This window comes from Octopus bimaculoides, chromosome 5, assembly GCF_046866305.1.
Source record: "Octopus bimaculoides isolate indiv1 chromosome 5, ASM4686630v1, whole genome shotgun sequence".
In the NCBI taxonomy this organism is placed as follows: Eukaryota; Metazoa; Mollusca; class Cephalopoda; order Octopoda; family Octopodidae; genus Octopus; species Octopus bimaculoides.
In genome coordinates, this window is record NC_142932.1 from 33,244,826 (window position 1) to 33,268,933 (window position 24,108).

Below are 24,108 nucleotides of genomic sequence, written 5' to 3' on the forward strand. Positions count from 1 at the left end.
TAACTCAAAGAAGCCCGTCGTATATATATATATATATATATATATATATATATATATATATATATATATATATATATATATATATATATATATATGTATGTATGTATGTATGTGTGTATGTGTGTGTGTGTTTATATTGGTGTATTTGTGTCTGTCCCCCCACCATCACCTGACAACAGATGTTGTATTTCTGTCTTTTTATCTTAGCGGTTCGTCTGAAGAGACCGATAGAATAAGCAGCAGGCTTACAAAAAATAAGCTCATGGATCGATTTCTTCGACTAAAAGGCGGTGCTCCAATGAAAATGGCGACAATCAGAATGACTGAACCAAGTGAAAGAACGAACACACGTTTGCTCCCGTTTTATGCTAAAATCGGATATATGTTATACAAAAAAACATGAGCAGCACCATCAGAAACATCATATACTTTGTTCTTATAATTTATAGTAGGGAATAGTTAACGTGATTTATTACTCACTACTAATCTGAGGATGCAAATATTCAAATGCAGCAATCAATATGTATTTATTTAGCCACATCATCTTCACCATCACACTTCTTACAGTATTTAAATTTGAAACCCATTCTGCCAAATTCTACATAGTCAAGAAGTATGATTTTACATAGATTTACTAAGATTAAACAATTTCATCATTCCATTAAGTATTTTGTAATTGGTTTGTTGAAGATAGAACTAAACATGGTTACTGCTGCCAACAATGAAATCGATTAGAAATTTTTCGCATTCTTAAGAAGAAAGTAATGAAATTTTAAATGTTTAAGTTGATATTGGAATATTGAAGTCTCAGTAGGAGATTGCTATTTCCCATACGGAAAGTATCACAAATTTCACGATAAACAAAACGAAAAAAAGAAATTTGTCACATGCTGAGCTACATAATTGCAAATATATTTCACCTTGGGGTTCCGTTGGCGTTGTAAATTTCGAATAATTTAACTCTACGCGAGAGAATACAAAACAGAATTTTACACTATAATCAATATACATTATAGAGAGAAACACGGTGAGTTCTTATTCTAAAAACAAAAGAAAAATTTCTCATCCTTCATTTTGATATATATATAGATGAGTATATGTTCCAAATGAAATATTTTCAAGTTCATATTCAATTGATCACGGGTGAAATAAACCAGCTTTTCTCTGAAATTCTTGATGCCACACATAAATACACATAATGTATATTCAAAAGAAAATTATGGATGTAGACTCGATACTGAAATACTTCATGTTCAGAATATTTACCAAATAAATGTAATGTGCTCCATAAAATCAACTAATCGTGAATCGTTTGAATATAAATGATGCAAATTCTCATGAAGAGCACATATATGCTAGAAAATATGTGGCTTTCATTTGTAAGCGTTTAGCTATGCATCATCCAATTAATCAATTTATGTAAATAATGTTCAGTGGAGGTAAAGAAAAATTCGACAATATCATACTCTTATATATGTTGGTATGTGTAAGCAATTAATAATGTAAAACATTATTGAAGTGTTATAGTTCACTGTATATTTACACACACACACACACACACACACACACACACACACACACACACACATACACACACACATATATATATATATATATATATATATATACATCGACCAGCATGAGATTTTTTATAGTAGTACATAATCGAATTCATTTTGAAATAAATGTTTCCACAAAGTATTGATTTATATTGCAAACTAAAATACTTTCTTTCAAATAATAAACTGAATATTAGGTAACTACTTACTGAAGCAAATTAATTATTAATGATATGCGCAATTAATTGACATTCTAAGAATGACAATATAGTTGTGAATGTGGTATATTGGTGCTATAATAGAATGAAATATTGAATTGAATTCAAAATCAGAATTGTATAAAATATATAAAGGAAACAACATATCTGTGTTGAACGTCTCTTATAATCTGAGAAAAACGCTTGTACAATTTCTTGCTGAGCAGCCAACACAGATGACTTCGTTATAATGATTAATTGTTTTGTACTTTACATTAGCTCAGTCTCTCCATCGAGTCGATGCTGTCTGAATAGATGCACGATAAACCACAAGTTAGGTATCTATGCGATCGAAGTATAACGTCAGATGAATTGTTCTGCTCAAGAACGCAACGTATCACCGGATACAGGAATTGAAGCAACGGATCCACGATCATGACTACAACGCCCTCACTGCCAATTACACTTTAGCTGAGAAATCAGTTGGTTCCGATATTTAGTTTACTGAACGTTTAATACTGGTTTCCACCATTTTATAACCTCAATGCTCATTCAGTGTGTCTCTTTTACGTTCAACTAATTAGAGATTCATTACCAGTTACCTCACTCGAGAAATTACCACATAAAATTACCATAAAACAATTAAATGTTTAGTTTAAGTGACAATATATCGAAGTTACCATATCCGTGTAACGAAAGCGACCACTTAACGCTAATATTACCAATATATTAGGAGGCGGTGAGTTAGCACAATCGTTAGCACCCCGGGCGAAATAATTAGCCGTATTTCGTATGTCTTTACGTGAGTTCAAATTCCGCCCAGGTCGACTTTGACTCTCATCTTTTCGGGATCGATAATTAAATACCAGTTGTGTACTGATGTCGATGTAATCGACTAATCCCCTGCCCTAAAATTTCGGGCCTTGTGTCTAGAGTAAAAAATAATAATACAAATATATTATATAAATTAAACAAGAAAAGTATTCAAGTTTGTTACATTTGTATTTATCTTAAACAATTTTCGACGAACTTTCTGTCATATTTAAAATAATTTTCATTTCCGTTGAAAGAACCGGTAATTCTATACATGCAAACACAGAACTGCAAATATATTCTGTAAATATAAACATCATCTCGTCATAAGCAATTGAAGCACCTTTTAATTTAAATGGTCATCTAAGTACTTTACTTAAATTTTCACATGTAAGAACCATCGGATTTCCTCCGAAATAAAATTTTGCTATAGACGGCATGTGTTAAATACAAGGCACATATCATACAGAGACAAAGAAATCATTCCGGTTTAGCAAAGGAGAGCACCTGGTTCGTTCCGGCCCTTGGTCTTTATCCACGAATCTGTCTCTGTCTTTGCACACAACCACCGCTTGATAACGTGTTGGTTTTTTAAAAAGAGTCTTTAAAGTGTTTCAGCTTTAAAGCCGTGGTCATGATGGGGCACCACCCTTATGTACGCCCATGTTACATAGCGGATGGACAGAAATGAACGATAAAATAAGAATTAGGCTTTAATACACACTTTTGGTGTCGATTCTTTCGACTAAGAAATTCTTGAACGCAGTCCCCCAGCATGATCGCAGCCTAATAGCTGAAACAAGTAAAAATACAAATTAATTACACATGGATTTTTTTTTGTAGTTAAAGGAATATATAGTCATTGGAGCCAGTATTCGGTGAGAGTTAAAAGCACTTGAGTTTTGTCGTCTTGAATTCTAACTATGATCTGAAGTTAGAATTTTAATTAAATATTTGTTGTCTATATTATACTCATTACTATTTCAATAATTCTACATCAATAAATTACAGCAATTTACTAATGAATCGACCAATGATAAAATAAACACTATATCCTGAATATGCACATAGTTTTAAATTGGATTTCTTCCAATTGTCTGTTCAGATCTGCTAATGATTCTATATCATAACAAAGTAAGTTGTACTTATTTTTGCTTGCGTTTAATTCGTGAAATATTTATTTAAATTAATCTGTTTGCTCGTCGAACGTAAACAATCAAATAATAGATTGGCAATTTCAATTTTAAATGTTCGAAAGCAGAACAAATTAAATTAGCTAAGAATTGTAGTAGCGCTTTTTTAACCCTCAAAACTCATTAAACGCCTAATAAACTGATTGGTTGTTTCAGAATTTATGACAGTTCCGAATACATTTATTGATTTACATAATTGATCTCTAAATTTAATTTCCTTTCAATGTAATAAAATTACCGTCTAGTGAACCGTATATCTTAACAAATATATATGTGAGTGCATGCATACATTATGGAAATTTTCTAGGGTTTTCGTTCCGAAGAATTTCGCTGTTCATGGGACCATTAATATTTACTTTCTTTATAAATTTAACCTAAGAGTATAAAAGCATTGAATTACTTTAACCGATTCTCTTGACCAGCAGTACATCACATCAAATTTTCCCACGAATAAAGCGGCAACGTCTTAAGTAAGGAAAGGACACATAAATAAATTCAATACTCCAAATTCCTAAATTCACAGACTAATCATGACACTAAAGTTTCTGTAAAATATCTGTCCGTAATCTTTGATTTGATCCTTGTTTAAACAGAAACGTTATAAGAAAATCTTGCAAGCGTTGATATCATGTATGTGTGTATCAGTGTTTGTGTGTACGTGTGTTTGTGCTTCTGTGCACTGCATGCTTTTAACGAGACTTGCAAGTGTTCGCCTCTCTGTATATACTGATACACACAAGATATCTCAAATTTATATGAAAGGGATGAAATATTGAACAAAACACGCGAGCTGCGGGACAAGATTCTTCTTCTTCTTCTTCTTCTTCTTCTTATAATTATAATAATTATTATTATTACGTGCATACACTTCACTACCGAGCGCAGCTATGTGGGCATTGTTCATGTACTGTGATATGTTGTGAAACTCTTATTTTTACTGTATCGAAAGTGGTTTACTTAATCTACGTGCCCTGTCTAGTACAGCTATTTTCTGTGTGTTATATATACCTGTTAGCCCTGTTGTTTTTTTGTTATGTATTTGCCTGAATGTTTTTCATCATACCTAATGAGCCTATTATGATAGGAATTGTTTCTGCTTTTAGACTCCACATTCGAGTTACGTCTAAGTCCAGGTCTTTGAAAGTTTCTCCGTTTCTTTTAGAGAAATATTGTAATCGGTTAGTATTGATTCATCGATAAGAAAGCACTTATTGTTGTTATTATTATTATTATTATTATTATTATTATTATGATGATGATGATGATGATGATGATGATGATGATGATGATGATGATGATGATGATGAAGAAGAAGAAGAAGAAGAAGAAGAAGAAGAAGAAGAAGAAGAAGGAGAAGAAGAAAATGATGTTGAAGAATATATATTAATGTCTATATTAACTAGTTGGATTCGTCTAGATACTGGAGTATTAAAATAAAGAATATCGGGGGAAGTGCCTAACAGTATTTCGTCTGCCGTTACGTTCTGAGTTCAAATTCCACCGAGGTCAACTCTGTCTTTCATCCTTTCGGGATCGATTAAATAAGTACCAGTTAATCACTGGATTCGATATAATTGACTTAATCTTCTTGTCTGTCCTTGTTTGTCCCCTCTATGTTTAGTCCCCTGTAGGCTATAAAGAAATAAAATGTGTTAGATATTAATTTCGTCCTCAAATACGGATTTTAAAAGTAGACGTGCGCAAGACGTGGTAAGAAACAAGGCTTTGTGTGAGTGTGCGCAGGAGAGAGAGAGAGAGGGAGAGAGAGAGTGAGAGAGAGAGAGATAAAGAGAGAGAGAGAGAGGCACTGGGTTTGTATGTGTATTTGTCTTTGTGCGTGTGATGAATATACTAGTTAAGAGCGCAATATAATACCGATTTGTATATATTAACGTGTCGTGAAATATTCTGACTATAAGGATATTTCAAACAGCTTCTTTTACATAAATTGGTTTGAAACATATTTTTTTTGCAATCATTTAAGAATAAATCACATTAGTTTTTGAGAAACAACACCCCAAAAACGCGTCTGTATTGAACAAAAATCGTACAAAAGCTTACAACCGGAATTTGGTTAAAACCGACGCTGAGTCACTTTATTTTCTTCAATTATATGTTTGTGCTTGCATTTTATTAGCATGAAAAATCTTTTCACATATAATAATCTGGAAAGAAAGTTGTATCAATGATGAACAAAATGCAAAATAAATACTATGAAAATACTTGATACTTGAATGCCCGAAAAAAAATATGATTAAATTAAGTTAGCGAATATTTGCTATTTTTATGTAGTTAAGCCGTTATTAAATAACTAAAATTGATAAACAAATTAACAGATGTAGAGTGATGTGATCAACGGTGTGTCAGAAACAACAGATTTGTGAATCTCAATGGAATAAGGCATTTCTATCGTCGTTGTAATTTTCTCATTTTAAAATCTGTAAAACCTATTAACAATTCTGTAGAAGAGACTTCCTTACCTTTGAAAATATACTCTCTTTTATTTAATTTTAAAACAGGTCTACACTAATATAATTTCTTTACAAGATACATCTTAGCAATTTTGAATTATGTACATGAAATAAATAAAATAGATGTTGCCTTTGCGTTTAAGAAACTGTGTGTTAAACAAAATCGAATATTTTTCTCCCTTACTTCTTCAACAATTGAGAATTTTATGAACAACCACAACCAGCTACGACTGATATAGATAACACATTACATGACAAAAACAGGTTTGATGAATGATGACTATATATACATACATACATACATACATACATACAACCATATGTATATATATATATATATATATATATATATATATATATATATATATATATATATATATATATATATATATATATACATATATATATATATATATGTATATCCACACACACACACACACACACATATATATATATATACATATATGTATATATATATATATATATTTATGTATGTATATATATATATATATATATATATATATATATATATATATGTATATATATATATGTATATATATATATGTATATATATATATATATATATATATATATATATATATATATATATATATATATATATATATATATATATATATATATATATATATATATATGTATATATATATATATGTATATATATATATATATATATATATATATATATATATATATATATATATATATATATATATATATATGTATATATATATATATATATATATATATATATATATATATATATATATATATATGTTCTGGGGCCACTACTGTTCATAGTGGCCCTTCTGGACATGCCCACGGTCACTCGGAGAGCCACTGTCACTAGCTATGCTGATGACACAAAGATATCTCAGGCAATAAATAATCCTGATGATATTGTAAGCCTGCAGAATGACCTAAATGCAATATATGAGTGGGCAGAGCAAAATAGTATGCAGTTCAATGCAAAAAAATGTCAAGAACTGCGCTACAAGACCACGAGTACCTCCCAACTGGCATACACAGGGCCTGGAGGTACTGCAATCCCAGAACCACAAGCAGTGAGAGATCTGGGCATCAACATGTGTAGTGATGCATCATTTCACATGCACATTGTCAAGTTGACAGCAAGGTGCAGACAACTGGCGGGGTGGATACTGAGGACTTTCCGTACAAGGGATCAAAAAGTCATGTTGATTCTGTGGAAGACATTTGTTCTGAGGCGCCTAGACTATTGCTCTCAGTTGTGGTCACCACACAGTGTTAAGCGGACAGCAGAACTCGAGGCAATTCAGCGGCACTATACAAAAAAGATCGCCACAGTCCAACAGATGAACTACAGGGAGCGACTGAAGGCACTAGGTCTCTACTCCCTGGAGCGCAGGCGGGAGAGGTATGTAATAATATACATATGGAAAATACTGGAAGGACTGGTGCCAAACTTTGGTATCAAGTACTACAGGAATGCCCGCACGGGTCGCCACTGCATGGTGCCAAAGGTACCGTCCACTGCATCTCACATAAGAACGAGATACTGCAGCAGCCTCGGTTTCAGAGGACCTCAGCTCTTCAATGCCCTGCCAAAACATTTGAGAGACATGCAAGACATGGATGCGGAGGTTTTCAAGACAAAATTTGACGCTTTCCTCTCCACGATACCAGACGAACCAATGGCTCGTAATGAGACGCAGTTTAGGGCAGCTTTGTCAAATTCTCTTATACACCAGATGTGCCATCAAAACTCTTAATTGGACCATGTCAGGTGGGGGAGAAGAGCCATGCAAGGAGCGTGAAAATCACGGTGGTGCACCAGCATGACCGCAGCCACTTGGCTGAAACACATAAATAAATAAATAAATAAATAAATATATACATATATATGTATATATATATATATATATATATATATATATATATATATATATATATATATATATATATATATATAAATATATATATATATGTATATATATATATATATATATATATATATATATATATATATATATATATATATATATATATATATATATATATATTTATGTATGTATATATATATATATATATATATATATATATATATTTATGTATGTATATATATATATATATATATGTATATATATATATATATATATATGTATATATATATATATATATATATATATATATATATATATATATACATATATATGTATATATATATAATCTATATATATATATATATATATATATATATATATATATATATATATACATATATATATATATACATATATATATATATATATATATATATATATATATATATATATATATATATATATATATATATATATATATACATACATAAATATATATATAGGACATTCATGCTGAAAGGGCTACTATATTAGGGGATGACACGCCAAATTTATCAACGATGTAAAACTAAGAAACCGAATATAGAAGGGGAAGAGAGAGTTTTGAAGATGACCCAACATCTGGACGTCCTACAATTACCATCATAAAGGATGCCTTTTGCATCGAAGGTCGGCGATTGTCGTACGCTGAAGAAGGGAAATAACCCTGAAACCCGAGTACGTACTCATCGTAGATCAAGATGGGACGGATAACTTCCCTTGGCAAATACAGCCAGGACACAGAAGTGTGTCGATAGCCAGCTGGAGGAGATGTCCTCCTGGGGCTAAAAGCAACAGTAACATCCACCCTTCGGGGTCAGCCACATTTAAGTGGCAAACATACTTCACTTTATATATATATATATATATATATATATATATATATATATATATATATATATGTATATATATGGATGTATATATGTATCTGTATATATATATGTACGTATGTATTTATTTATTTATTTATAATTTTCAGCCGAGTGGCTGCAGTCATGCTGGAGCACCATATCTGGTGTATAAGAGAATTTGACATCGCTGCCCCCAACTGTGAGTCATTTCGAACGATCGGTCGGTCTAGTATCGTGGATAGAAAAGTATCGAGTTTTGTTTTGAACACTTCTAAATCCATGTGTTGCAGGTCTCTCAATTGTTTTGGCAGGGCATTAAAGATCTGAGGAGCTCTTCATTTTTTTATTTATGACTGTATGCTTATTTCTAGGAAAAACAGAATACGTTAGATTTAACTTGTAGTGTCTTCTAATCACAAGGGGAAAAATTGGCATCGTAGTGTTAATAATCACTTGCAGAAAAAGGATTTAACTTCTTAGGACATTCATGCTGAAAGGGCTACTATATTAGGGGATGACACGCCAAATTTATCAACGATGTAAAACTAAGAAACCGAATATAGAAGGGGAAGAGAGAGTTTTGAAGATGACCCAACATCTGGACGTCCTACAATTACCATCATAAAGGAAGACATTCATCGTGTTAACCACCTGGTGATAGATAACAGGTGATGTACTATAAAATGAATAGCTAAAGCCATTAGCATTTCTCCCTAGACATCTGAACATATTCTGAGCAATGAACCTGGCATGAAGAGGTTGTCTACTGTCTGCTGTCTGAGACATGATCAAAAATGCACCGGGTTGATTACCTCACGATCAAATCTGACATTTTATCGGCCAGATCCATCTGGTTTCCCTGAAGATTTCCTAAGCCAAAATGAGAGTTGGCGGCATTGTACTTCTTCACCGAAATAACCAACTTTTATATTGGCCATTAATTTAATCATATGGGAATGGTTATATATCGGTGTGTTGATGGAAAGCAAGTGAGATTGAGCGATATAATGCAAGCAGTTAAAAACAAAATCATGAATTCCTTTGAAGACATGTGTAACTGATAATGAAATTCTAATGTAAATTTAATCTTTGCAACATGTTATTCCTGCATGAAGCAGATATTATAGACTGAACGGGAATTGATGTAAAAAAGTTTCTGAATTGGAAATCCACCAAATAAAATAATCTCTATTGCTAAAAACACTGTCGTGGTAGTTGTTCACTCTTTTAGTAAAATAAATTTGTTTAGACACATGAGAAGATATTCCAGTGATCAGGATAGTTGTTTCATCAGAGATTTTACATTGAAACAGAGAGTCGGAACAAAGAATATGAAAATAGTCTTTTCTACTCTAGGCACGAGGCCCGAGAAAAAGCAGTGAATTTTTGTGCAGAAGAATATTCCAAGTAACCTGATGCCACAACCGATAATGTCCTGAGGCATTTCGAGAAAATACTGGATCAAAAATCCCATATGAGAAATGATGGTAGATTATTAGCAGATAAAGCACAGATGATGGAGAAATGTATAGGCAGCTCATTGAGAAGATCAAAACGTGTTCAGAAGAACAAATGACAATGAAATTGATGTGCTATTCTGGTGGGGATTTTCACTGTGTTCGTGCAAAATGAATAAATAAATAAATAAATGAAGCATGTGGCCAAATACTGCAGGTCAATAGCTTTTATGTATAACATATACGCAGTCTGCTTGAATGTTTTACTGCAGAACGAATAAAAATGGGGATACTGATAAGACGGTAGGAGCAAATTATCATCTACATCCTCATCAGCTTTCGAAAGCCTCCGCACGGAATGCCTTAATGTCCCGGAATCCTTAGCACGTAGAGCAAAATGCTTAGCAGTATTTCGTCCGATTTTACCTCCTGATTTCTAATACCGTCGAGGTGGACTTTGCCTTTCATCTTTCAGTGGTTCACAAAATAAACACCAGTTAAACGCTCGGTTCGATTTTACCGATTTTTCTACTCTCCTGCAATTGCTGGACTTATACCAAAATTTGAAATCAATATACCGACTCCCCATGTGACATGACAATTTTGCCATAAGTATTTACATTGTGATCTGCGACGCAAATATTTTACCAAAAATACATACATAAATATATATGCAATTATTTGTAATAGTATTGAATATTTTACAGAAGTCGTATGATAACAAATTTCCTTGGCTCTTATCGGTATATATAACCAGAAATAAACAAATCAATATTAATATTAACTAGTGATTCTACAATAAATTGTTACATGCAAGTGCACCGATTCTGAAAGAAGAACAAAAGGCAAAATAGAGGCATTTGAGCACTTACATAAGACATAACAGTGTAGATTAGAATTATCTGTATATTACAGTTAAAGTACTGTCACTGAGCGTGCGATCCTCTCTTACAAGAGATGATTATATACATAATATATTTATATCGTAGAGGGTGGCTAGCTGGCAGAATCATTAGCACGCTGGGCGAAATGCTTACCGGTATTTCGTCAGTCCTTGTGAACTGAGTTCAAATTCTGCCAAGTTCAACTTTCCCTTTCGTCTTTTTCCGAGTCGATAAATTAAGTACCAGTTGCGTAATGAGGTCGATCTAATCGGCAGGCCCTCTACCCCAAAATTTCGGGCCTTGTGCCTAGAAGAGAAAAATATATTGGATGGTAAAGTAAGTCCAGTTTTAACGTTGTTTGAGTAACACTGAAATTAGTTTTGAACTTGTATGCAGGTGTCCCTTTAATATACATTTAGCAAGATGCCTATATGAATACACGAAGTACAGAAACTGCATGTATGTTCTTTTCTACTCTAGGAACAAGACTCTGTTTATTGTGGAGGGGGCCAGTCGATTAGATCGAACCAATACGTAACTGATACTTATTTAATCGACCCCGAAAGGACGAAAGGCATAGTCGACCTTGGCGGAATTTGAACTTAGAACGCAAAGACAGATGAAATACAGCTACGTATTTCGCACGGCGTGCTAACGTTTCTGCCACCTTGAAACTGCATGTATATTGGCTAAAAGAGTTCTATGCTATATTGACTAAAGGGTCATTAATATACTTGCAACATAATATGCAAATTCACATTTTCTTCTTTCATGTACACAGTAATGAAACTTACAGAAATTTCAATAGAGTAAGAAATAAAAAAAACACTACATTATTATAGTGCATAACTTCCTTTAAGCAATCTTATTTTAAACTTCATCAACTACTTAAAATTATGCTAAAGAATATGTATCCCAGCAGGAAAACATATAAGATATATAGAGTAAATAACAATCAATCTTAAAACTAGTTAACTGCTCAGAAAAAATGTTAAGCAACCAAAATATTCAATGAAACTTAATTATTGAATTGCTTTAAAGTACCTGTCTTATCTGTGGATAATATTTTCAAAATATGTGTACGTTAAATTTCAAATCACTTTTAAACAGTTCATTCTACAACTTTTTCCATATTACATTTGCATGTTAAAGAAACATTTTCAATATCATTGCATTCATGCCTTTTAAAATCACAAAAGTAATGTTATATTTCATGTTCAGTTGCCAAAGGTTTGGTTCTTTTAAATCGAAATTGGTAAGTGTTTTATTCCTGATTTTAACGTGATTGATATCAGCTCTCTCCAGAGAGAGATTTTTAAAATGTTCTTGCTACTTTCAAGAATGAAAAAAACACAAGTGTTATAAGTCTTACTGATTATTCCATATTTTAACAAATCATCATTGCGTATATTTTATGACTGCAATGTTTGATGTTAAAATAAATTTTAGCTATTAAAATAGAAGCCATGTATGTGCAACCATTTTATGTATTTCCACTAGTATTAGAATAAAGAATGAAATCAGTTATTTCACTTAGGCAATAGAAAGTATATTTCAATGCCAAGTACATTTCCCTTGCGTAAGAAACGTTTTCGGATTACTGATGCTAACGTACAGAAAAGCAGATGAAAGGGAATATTTATGAAACTATGAAAATGAAGTCCAACTTCAGAAATTCTAGATTTACATCTGCCAAGCCAGACTGGAACCCTCATAGTTAGATATGCGTCATACGATAAGACAGTTTTGGTTGCAAAATATTATCAAAATTTTTAGAAAATATAGACATCAGAAAATGAACAAAACAAAATATATGTATTGGGTTGGTGCATAATTATTGCGGTTTTTTTCAATAAATTCAACAAAAGTTAATAAAAATATTTAACAAAAAACATCTCTAAATGGTGGTGTGACCGTCTACCAAGCAAATGGGAAGCGGTAATTGAAGTAGATGGTGAATATGCTCCGAAATAATCCTTTAAATATATTTTTGTTTCATGTTATTATTTTTGTCGAATACGTTTTGCCGAAAAAAAGCCGCAATAATTATGCACCATTATATTTTTATATCTTCAGTTAAGCCGAATTATATTTTTTTGGAGCGATAACCGCACATTCTACGGACTAAATTCTACCATTAATAGGAAATATCCTAAAGCAATTAATAGCTAAAATTCGATAAAATTGTAAGAAACGCCTGTATAAAAATTCAAGAATAATTAGAATCTATAGATCTATGTATTCCACATAACACTTATAAAGGTTAAAAATGTAATAAACTTTTGATTATCACAGAGAGAACGAAGGAAAATATTTGATATTTTCGGGTAATAAATCTATTTTTATTAGCATAAACTTTTAAAATAAAATTTTCGTATTCTTCGTTCGCTGTTAAATATTTTATTCCTTTTCAAATAGGTCACTGAATATATTTAGTACATTTGGAAATGCATACATTATGCATGAATGTATATCTATATTTCTGTAACTAAGTCTCCATTAAAAACAAAGTTTTAGAGTTTGATAAGTGTATGCCAGCTACTCTTAACACATAAATTATATTATGCTTGATCGGAAAATGTTAGGATAGGGAATTATTTTTGGATTAATTTTATTAATGACCTGGTAAGCTTTAGTGCACCGCAAAATCATATAGTGGAGTTACAAATTTTGTACTGATAGAGCTTATCAAAAATAAGACACTTCGAAAATGATTCCAGTCTATACAGTATATCTTTAATGATTGTAGGCCATTACATTTGCGAGTAAGGAGTGGCTAAGAAAAGTATTTCAGGTTTTGTCAGAGTTCCCCACTTCTTCTTTGTACGGTCACACTTGGAATACTGCTGCTCCCTGTAGTCTCCCCACACCAATAAACGTTACGAGAAATGAGTCATCCTAGAGTGCATTCACTAAGAAATTAAGAGCATGACCGATCTTCATTTCTGAGACCGGCTTAAAGCATTGGTTCCTTGTTTTCTCCAGTACCGCCATGGTTGCTACAAAATTTGCACAATTTGGAGAATATACCATATGCATTGACCAAACGTCCTTAATATTAGATTCAGAGTTCATCCATAGCTGGGGCCACCTGCCAAACACCCCCTACACAATTCATTAGTATCATAAAATGTAAATTAACTTCAGCATAATTTCTGTTTCCGAAGAGAAACTGCTTCTTCCTGTACAAACCCTGCTCTATTTGAAATTATTCCAAAACAAATCACAGAAGACAAAGCACTCATCACCTTCAAAACGAATCTGCACAAATTTCTTCCAGGGATACCAGATAACTCACACATACCTGGACACATCTCAGTCAACAACATCTCCCCCCTTGAATGGAACATTATACGACAAAATGTGACTTTAAAATGACTTAACAGATTCTACCAGTTGCTGTTATTAAGTCACATATAGTCTGGGGTAATCTTTGGCCAACAAAATCTAAGTTATCTAAGTTATATATTGAAATGATTGTCCTGTGAATATTTTAAGAAATAATTATTTATTACATGATTGATTGTTTCTTTTGAATTGTTAATATTTGAACGTCCAATTTCGTCGTGCTTATTGCCATATATAAGATATACTTTTGATTTATTGCAGTATTATTATTCTAATCAGAATCTAGTTAACAGAAAAAATATTACGATAGAACTGTTTTTGAAATGCAGTATCCAGAATAGATATCTATAATTGTATAAACTGATATCGCAGTTATTCATCATTTGTTTAAAATCTTATCTCAATCTGTAGATACAGTTATACTTTAAGTTCAGATAGGGCACGAGAGTTCATCTGCTTGTGCTAATCTCCTTAGAATGCATTATGCATGAGAATTTAAATGGATAATGTTGTGTCGCCATAATAGCATCATAATTCTTTTTGAAGTTATTCTTCAAAAAGCACTTGCTAAACCTCTTCGCTTTTATAATTTCACCTTTTTAATGCAGAAGATAATAGTTTTACATCTTGACGTATGGGTATCATGCCTGATTCTCACACGCCATCTGCTCTTAGCATTTATTGGCCCAAGCACAGATATTTCAAACTGTAGTCGACTGAAAAGTAAATTAATGACTATAGACTCAATACTGAGAAGATTTCTCTCTTAATGTGATTTATATTTCTGAGTTTGAACATTTGATATCATAGACAAACATAATGTTTGAATATCAAACGTTTTAGACTCTTCGTTTTTCATGATATTGATAAGATTTATCAATTTCACGTATGTTACGCAAGTAAGCACTTGCCAATATCGATATGTCAAAATCATGTTAACAAAATTGTATAATGTACAAACAAGAAATAAGATTTTGTGCAGTAGATTGTGTTATATACTCTTTATTTGATCAGCGATCAGTGGTTATAAGTATCGTCGAACAGTAAATGCTTTCTAGTCATAAATATCGTTAACTCAAATTTTGTTATAGAAAGTACGACCACTATTGCATTATCCAATATATTTCAATTTGTTAAGCAGTATGATATGAACTAACCGGGTGCCATCTGTTTTTACTAAAAGAATGATTCTACATCCTAAGCAACGGTACAAAGTTGAAAGATTCCACCTCTTCTGTAGATATATACCCGAGTTCATTCCCTAAATAATAATAATATAGAATATTCAGCTCTTATATAAAAAGAAAACATTGTAGGTAGCCTCATTTGTATTGTTGTGCTTTAGATAGATCAGCATTAATTAAACCATATATATTTTGTGATCAACAGAATAGAAATTAGAAGTGCCAAAATAAAACATAAGTCGATCACGGCGGATTTGAACTCAGAACGTAAGAGCCCTTAAAGCATTCTGTTCGCCTGTTGCTAAAAGTTCTGCCATCTCGTCGCCTTTTCGAGTAATATTGAAATTGCGCTGGCATGTTGTTATTTCTGGTGTCTAATTTTTTCATACCTGCTGTCGTTGCTTTTGTATTTATAATATCTGATGATTCTGTTCGTGTTGCCGCTGCAGTTTCCACACCTATTATTGTATATGTGATGGTGTTTGACGTTCCTATTGTTGCGGTTGCTAATCTTGTTCTTGATAAGTTTTTTTTGTCTCCACACCTTTTCTTCTATTGTGTGTAGCTTCAGAATGTGAATAATTATAAACTTCAGCTTATATCTGCAGGATTCTCTTGCTTCAGATCTCTTCAGCTCTTAAACATTCTGTGATTTCTCCTTGCTGTTGTCTTCTGAAGATTTGGCATGCTATTTATTTTCTGTGTGCATGAAATTAATAATTTACCTATTAATATATTTCACTGAAACCAGCATTGGATCTATCACTAATTTCATTTCCGGTGATAGTATCATATATTATCACTCAGTGTTACACCTACCGATTCTTGTTTAACATCAAGGGAATCTTGAATATAGGAACTTGCTGCCTTGACAAGTGAATGCAAATTATTGTCATTACGGCGGTGTTGTTCCTGATGACATGCTGAAGCTTTATCGGTGTAGTTATTGGCATTATTCACCGTGTTGTTGCTTCGGAGCGGGGGGGGGGGGGGCGTAAGTCGATTACATCGATCCTAATGTTTGAATGGTACTTATTTTATAGAAGCCGCAATTATAAAAAGCAAAGTCGACCTCAAAGCGTAAAATGGGATGAAATTCCGCTGAGCTTTTCCTTCTGCATGCTCACGATTCAGCCAGCTCGCCGCCTTCCAGTAAGAAATACTGAAACTTGAGCAGAACCTCTTCTCTCACTGTTACTATCACAGCGGATGATTTTATGATTATATTTAAATGGAATGTGATGTGGGCAATGGTAGGGACTTTATTATCTCACACCTCTTGAAAATTAACTTCTGGCAAAAGATTTGGATATTAAACTGCTACTAATACAAGAATGGGGTATTAAGTAACGTGACTTTGAGTTCTAAATAAATAGTTTTCCCAATTTTACTAGTAATACAAACGATATTGTCAACTTTAATTTCTGCAACCTCTGTTTTCGTAAAAGCCTTCCTCACGCTCTATCACAAGCTATCAATTACAGCCTCATTCTCACGACATTATTCTCGAAAAATAAACTGAAATATAAATTTGAATAGGATCACCCAATAATTCACACGTTATATATAGCTATGCGTTCTTTTGTTTTTTTGGCTATCGAAGGGTATTAGAATAAAAGCAGGAAAGTACAAGTGACACCGCAGAAAGACAATAAAATTCTTGGAAGATTGATTGACATGAAAACCAAACAAGAAAAAAATTAATTAAGCATTTATGCATGAAACCATCCAATTCCAAGTCTAAATGTTGTCACCAATTCATGTGCTGCTTATATCTACATATTCACATATCAAACAACAATAGCAAAACAGTTACATATACATAATAATTTCTTTTCTCCTTGTCTTCAAAAATTTTGCCTTAAATCTCTACACTATTACAAGTTGGTTTGCAATAAACAGTGCTGATAGTTATGGCTTCAGAACTCCAGCAAGAACGTCAATGCTTTCTTGACTGCATTGATGTCTAACTGGTTTGCTTTGTGAATACATAACCATTGTCATAAAAAATAAACGAATTTCGAATAATGGTTGTTTACTTCAGAAGTGTTGCAGTGACGTAGAGCAACATAGATTTCCGATAAAATATAAGTTCTACGTATGTTATGAGAGAATTAAGTGTATCTGTAATGACGAATGAAAACACATTTTGGTTATAGGTGAATAGAGATAGACTGAAATAGAAATATATGAATACAAATATCAGAAACACAAAGAGAATGACAGCACAATATATGTGGCTCTATATTTATATGGAAATTGCAAAGTAAGATAAGCATCGAACAAGGAGAAGAGAAACTAAGAAGCAGAGAGATAAGAACAGGTGAAAATAGCCGTAAGCTGCACGAGACTGAAACGCAAACGGCATGAATGAATCTCAGTCAAATCTATCTCAAATTAAATTATAGAAACGTGGATTATATTGGATTTTAATATTATATACTTTGAGATAAATGAAGAAACAAACAATGATAACCAAGGTTGTAAAACGCCTGATAATGTAGGGCATAAGGATATGTATTTCCTTAAATATATGTGATGGACACACACAGAGAGAAAGAAAAGAAGTGATAGGGAAGGACACAGGAAACCTTACAAGCAGTAATATCTGCATTGGCAGGAATGAAATTCTAAGAAGTTTATATTCTTAGAGACTAAAAACACCCGCAAAGGGAACGCTTTAAAGAGCAAATTTGCAATTGAAAATTAAATTAGACCAAACGATAATTGAATATTTGAATAGTAGATCAAAATATAAGTGCAGTACAGAAGACACATAATATATACAGAGAAAAACGATAGACAAACAAATATATTTATTTGGTATATAGCTTAAGGGAATATATACAAAGTCACTATGAAACGAAATAATATATCCAGTAACGGATGCGTAGGTAAATATGAAGATTGAATTAATAAAAAAAACATACTCTTAAATACATTTGCCTGTACGTGATTGTGTGTCTGCGTACATAAAGAGTTTAAAAAGTATATGTGGATGAGTATACGTCCATAAACAGTTTGTTATATGGTAGGTTTCAAACTGAAAATTAAAATCCAAACATGAGACGCGATCTATTGATTTTAAAGTAAACACGTACATCCACACACAAACAGAACATACATATAAATAAATATTTACAAAGATATAATAAATATATTATTATTATTTTTATTATTATTATTATCATTATTATTATTATTATCATTATTATTATTATCATTATTATTATTATTATTATTATTATTATTATTATTATTATTATTATTATTATTATTATTATTATTATTATTATTATCATTATTATTATTATTATTATTATTAAGATTGCGTGAGAGAGCAGCGCATACCATCAGTGAGTCACTGGGGTACAAATATACGAAGCCTAATATGCCCATCATGACTACCCGTCTCATAAGGGTACACCAGGGCACATGCATCACAGCCATATGTGCGTGACATGGCGATCTTATATCAAGATAAATAGTGCACAACCTTGTCGGGGAGGCACAGTTAGAATTTTCATCACGTCGAGTAGCCCATCCCACACAAGAAGTCTATGAAAAAGGTTTCTGTTATAGATGAAGGGCAAAACACCCAGGTTTCCAGAGGTGAAATTTCAAACCCCAAAGAATTCCTCTCAATACATGACTGTGATGCTTCCCCACTACTAATATCTATCTATCTATCTATCTATCTATCTATCTATCTATCTATCCATATATCTATCTATCTATCTATCTATCTATCTATCTATCTATCTATCTATCTATCTATCTATCTATCTATATATATATACAATTTACACATACGAACATATATACCAGTATCCATAAGTATAGATATATACATATGATTACATATATATCTACACACACACACACACACACACACACACATACACGCACACACACACACACACACAAACACACACATATATAGACAGATATATCTTCATAAAGAAGGCGAGTGAGAACGTAGTTGCATTTTTCAAATGTGATAACAAAAAATTGTGTAAGAAATAAGAAATTCATTTGTGCTTATTTGTTTGGCTTTAGCAATATCAGAACAAATGTGTAACTGTCTGCGTATTTAAGAAATTGACTTGAAACACGCCACAATATGTTAAAGTATTTCTGTTGTCACAACGCTATATCCGATCTCATAGAAAACTAGAGTCTTTATGAAGGATGGTTTTGTTTAATATTTTCCCTTCAAAAACAGAGTCAAGTGAAATAAATTGCTCTTTCACCGTATGCATTTGAATAGAAAGAGCTGTAGCAGATGTTGGGGTGACACGAATATCGACTTCAAAAACATTCTGGTTCTTTTTATTTTTAAATATGCAGTAACTAATTTAACCCGCTAAAAGTTCTCTGAGACCTCTTACTGTTTTAGCCTATACATTTGCGTAAAAGGTAATTCTAGACATTTTTCATATGTGAGATTTTTGTGTCTTTCTTTGCAAGCGTCTATGATATTGTGTTTTGAGGATATGTCTATAAATACCGTGTATATGTTATACACATATACACACTATGTCACGCACCGAAAAGTTATATACACGTCTACCTCTATGCGCCTAAATATGTGACTACATATCCACACATAAAAATGTATGAATGTAAATCCGCGTAAATATGCTTATATATATATATATATATATATATATATATATATATATATATATATATATACAGACATGCATACATACATCTATATCTCTCTATATATATGTTTATCTATCTATCTATATATAAGTGTAAAGATATATAAGTATTTATATATACACATACATACTATATATATATATATATATATATATATATATACATATATAAAATTAGGGATAAAAATCCAAATTTACAGGTAAAAACTCATTAAATTCAACTAAAATACTAATTAAAATAATTAAAATTATTATTTTTATATGTGACTGTGGATTTTCATGGATGAGTTCATGAATTTTGGGTCTTTTCTCTAAATTACATATATATATATATATATATATATATGTGTGTGTGTGTGTGTGAGTTCATTCATATATATATGTGCGTATGCATGTACATTCATGCATGTATGGTATATGCTCATGCCCAGTTACGCATGTGTCTGCCTGTATGCACATTTGCGTATGAAAGGGTCTTTGCACGCTTCTTTGATGCATAACTTCGTCTCATAATGCGTAAGCACACACCCTATTTTATATACTATATTATTCCTCATATATAATATACGAACATTCAAAGACTACAAATATCTTCATACAAATTACTGCAACGACATATATATCACCAATTTCCCGTAGGTGTTTCTAAAAATGAATATCACTCTATTTAGTTTCTTCTGCCTTAATCATAGGTGGCTCAGTCTAACAAAAATAGAATCCACTGAAATACGGTTCTAGTATTGGCAGCTAATCTTTCCTGTTGCCATCTGATTTAGACTTAACTTATGTTAGTGTTTATTGGAGATTTATATACTGAATAATACTCACCTACATGCAAATAAGCCAGGTAAAAACACACACACACACAATTGCAGTTGTCGTAAGATGCCATGTATTGTGGTTCTTCCCCTGTATGATTATGAAGCGTGGAGGCGCAATGGCCCAGTGATTAGAGCAGCGGACTCGCGGTCAAAGGATCGCGGTTTCGATTCCCAGACCGGTCGTTGTAAGTGTTTATTGAGCGAAAACACCACGAGGCTCCGGCAGTGGATGGTGGCGAACCCTGCTTTATTTTTCCACCACAACTTTCTCTCACTCTTTCTACCTTTCTCTGTTGTGCCTGTAATTCAAAGGGCCAGCCTTCTTACACTGTGTCACGCTGAATATCCCCGAGAACTACGTTAAAGGTACACGTGTCTGTGGAGTACTCAGCCATTTGCACGTTAATTTTACGAGCACGCTGTTCCGTTGATCGGATCAACTAGAACCCTCGACGTCGTAAGCGACGGAGTGCCAACAACAACAACAACCACAACTGCTACTGATGGTGGTAGCCGGAGCTGTAGTAGTAGTAGTAGTAGTAGTAGAATTAGTAGGGTAAGAAATCAGCGGAGGATGAGACGTAGTAGAAATTGTAGTAGAAGTAGTAACAGCACTCTATTAGAGCTTCCATGTATATAAAATATTATTTTCATTGTTTCGCAAGAGTATCTACTGTAGTAAATATTGTTATTCTTCAGTATTGTATTCCAAATATTAACGTTACTTCTGTAACTGCTGTATTTTTATAACTTTCATATATTTCCCTGTTAACAACATTTCTAAATAATGCATGACACGGACAAATATTAAGATACGAATTCAACATCGTCAATTAATCTGCCGTTTGCTGCTGTGTGACTTAAGATTATATAAAGTAGTTGGTTATTTGACAAATATTTACTTAATAGCTCTTTCTTTGCAGAATAGGTGAAATCTGTAAATCTATGTATGTTTGTATAGATCATTGTTTTGATAACTTGTATTACTCAAACCTATTTAGGATAGCATCTGACAATTTTTCCATACACATATGAACAAATACTGTCAGTTTTCATTTCCAATTGTTAGCATATCGTGAAGCGGATACAGCCGGTTCATTTCAATCTCTGTGTATATTCAGACATCTCAAGTAGCGGGCAACCAGTTATCATGTGATCAACTGTCATGATGAATTAATTCTCAAGTCTGTAGTTGATGCTAGCATAGTTTCCAACCATTTTATTTCTGTAAATGTTTCCGCCCACGCATATATTCGGGGTACTATAATCAGATATTTTATGTCGAATTTCACCATAACCACTTTAAGCAATTGTCTTTCAGCCTCACTTCACATCTGTCGAATCTTGCGAGATATTTGTACCGCTGTTTTTTTTTTGGTTCTTTCCATTTTCATTATCTTGAGACCAACTTAAAAATCTGTTTTCGTTTTATATTTTGGTAGGGTTTTTTTTGTTTTCTTTTTCAAAAAATGTATTATTTGTTTTTACACTTATGCCACTTATAATTCAATAGACTGTGTTTGCAGTGTGTACTCAAACTTTTCTACACGCACGCGCACACAAACACACACATAAATACACAGACACACACACAGACACACACACAAACACAGACACACAGACACACACAGACACACACACACACTCACACATTTGGAAAAGAAGTTATTTTTTTGTTGCCTCGTATTTATCATCTTTAATTTGTTTGGTTTTGTCTCTAATTTTAATCCTAATGTTATTTTGTAGCTGTTTCCTACATTTATCAGGCCCACACTTTCTATAAGGTGTACCTATATTTTATCGGTAGCAGGTTTGCAGAGTTAGTCTGTATAGCTGTGAAGAGATTACTGATTATTTCACACCAAACTCATCAGTCCCCTTAATTTCCACAATATTGAACTAAATATGTTATTCGTAACAAGGATGGCTAGCATATATTGATATTGAATTTACACTTTAGTAACATACAGAATAATCTGTAGCATCTTTATCTTATGGTCTCCTTTCTTTCTTTGCGTTGTGTATTATATTTTACAGTTGGTATTTGTGTGGATGGTTCTGATTTCCTTGATTTCAGTGACTATAACTAATTCAATATTCACAATCTTAGTTAATTTATCTCCTTTTATACTAATGTATGTGGATTTTTCTAATTCTGTAATCGTTTAATTGTCTTCCCTGAATTTATGCACAGTTCTGAGGGAATTTGCTTTGCAAAGCGGCAGACCAGAAACACACTTTGAAAAAGGCAGGGCATGTCATTGATAAGATCGGGAATAGTGACACAAAGAATATTACTAAAAACCTGATAAACTTGATTGGCTGATAAACAATTTTCTCTATTGGAAACGTTTAGAAAAAACACACGCGATGGTTTTATTTCATCCTATTTAACAATATTTTCTCCTATTACATTTTATGTTTACTGTAATTTATTTATACCGAACCTGCTTTTGGAATTAGATACGCACGATGTTTTAGCGAGAAAGTTTCAATTATATCAATTAACTTTCATTAATTACTTGAGGACATAGTAAATTATTTTTGTTTTTATCTATCTTCTCTAAGCATTTGGCATAGGTGTAACTACTCATTATGTATGTAATTTGCTTTACGGCACCCTTTCATTTCATTTGGTCTTAAATAGGCTTTCTAGATGACGAACCACCAGCCAGCTCTAATTTGTGATGCTTAAACTTTGTACGGGAGCAGCAGATATATTAAATGAACTATTCTGCAGG

At 32.4% G+C, this 24,108-nt stretch overlaps 1 protein-coding gene across 1 annotated transcript in view; it reads right to left on the minus strand.

The window, feature by feature from the left end:
* Positions 1 to 24,108, minus strand: part of LOC149135460 (uncharacterized) — a 294,917-nt gene that overhangs the window by 125,611 nt on the left and 145,198 nt on the right. Inside the window, exon 4 of the mRNA XM_089353069.1 lies at positions 11,498 to 11,650. Coding sequence (XP_089209195.1) covers positions 11,498 to 11,650 — 153 coding nt within the window. The remainder of the gene's footprint in view (positions 1 to 11,497; positions 11,651 to 24,108) is intronic.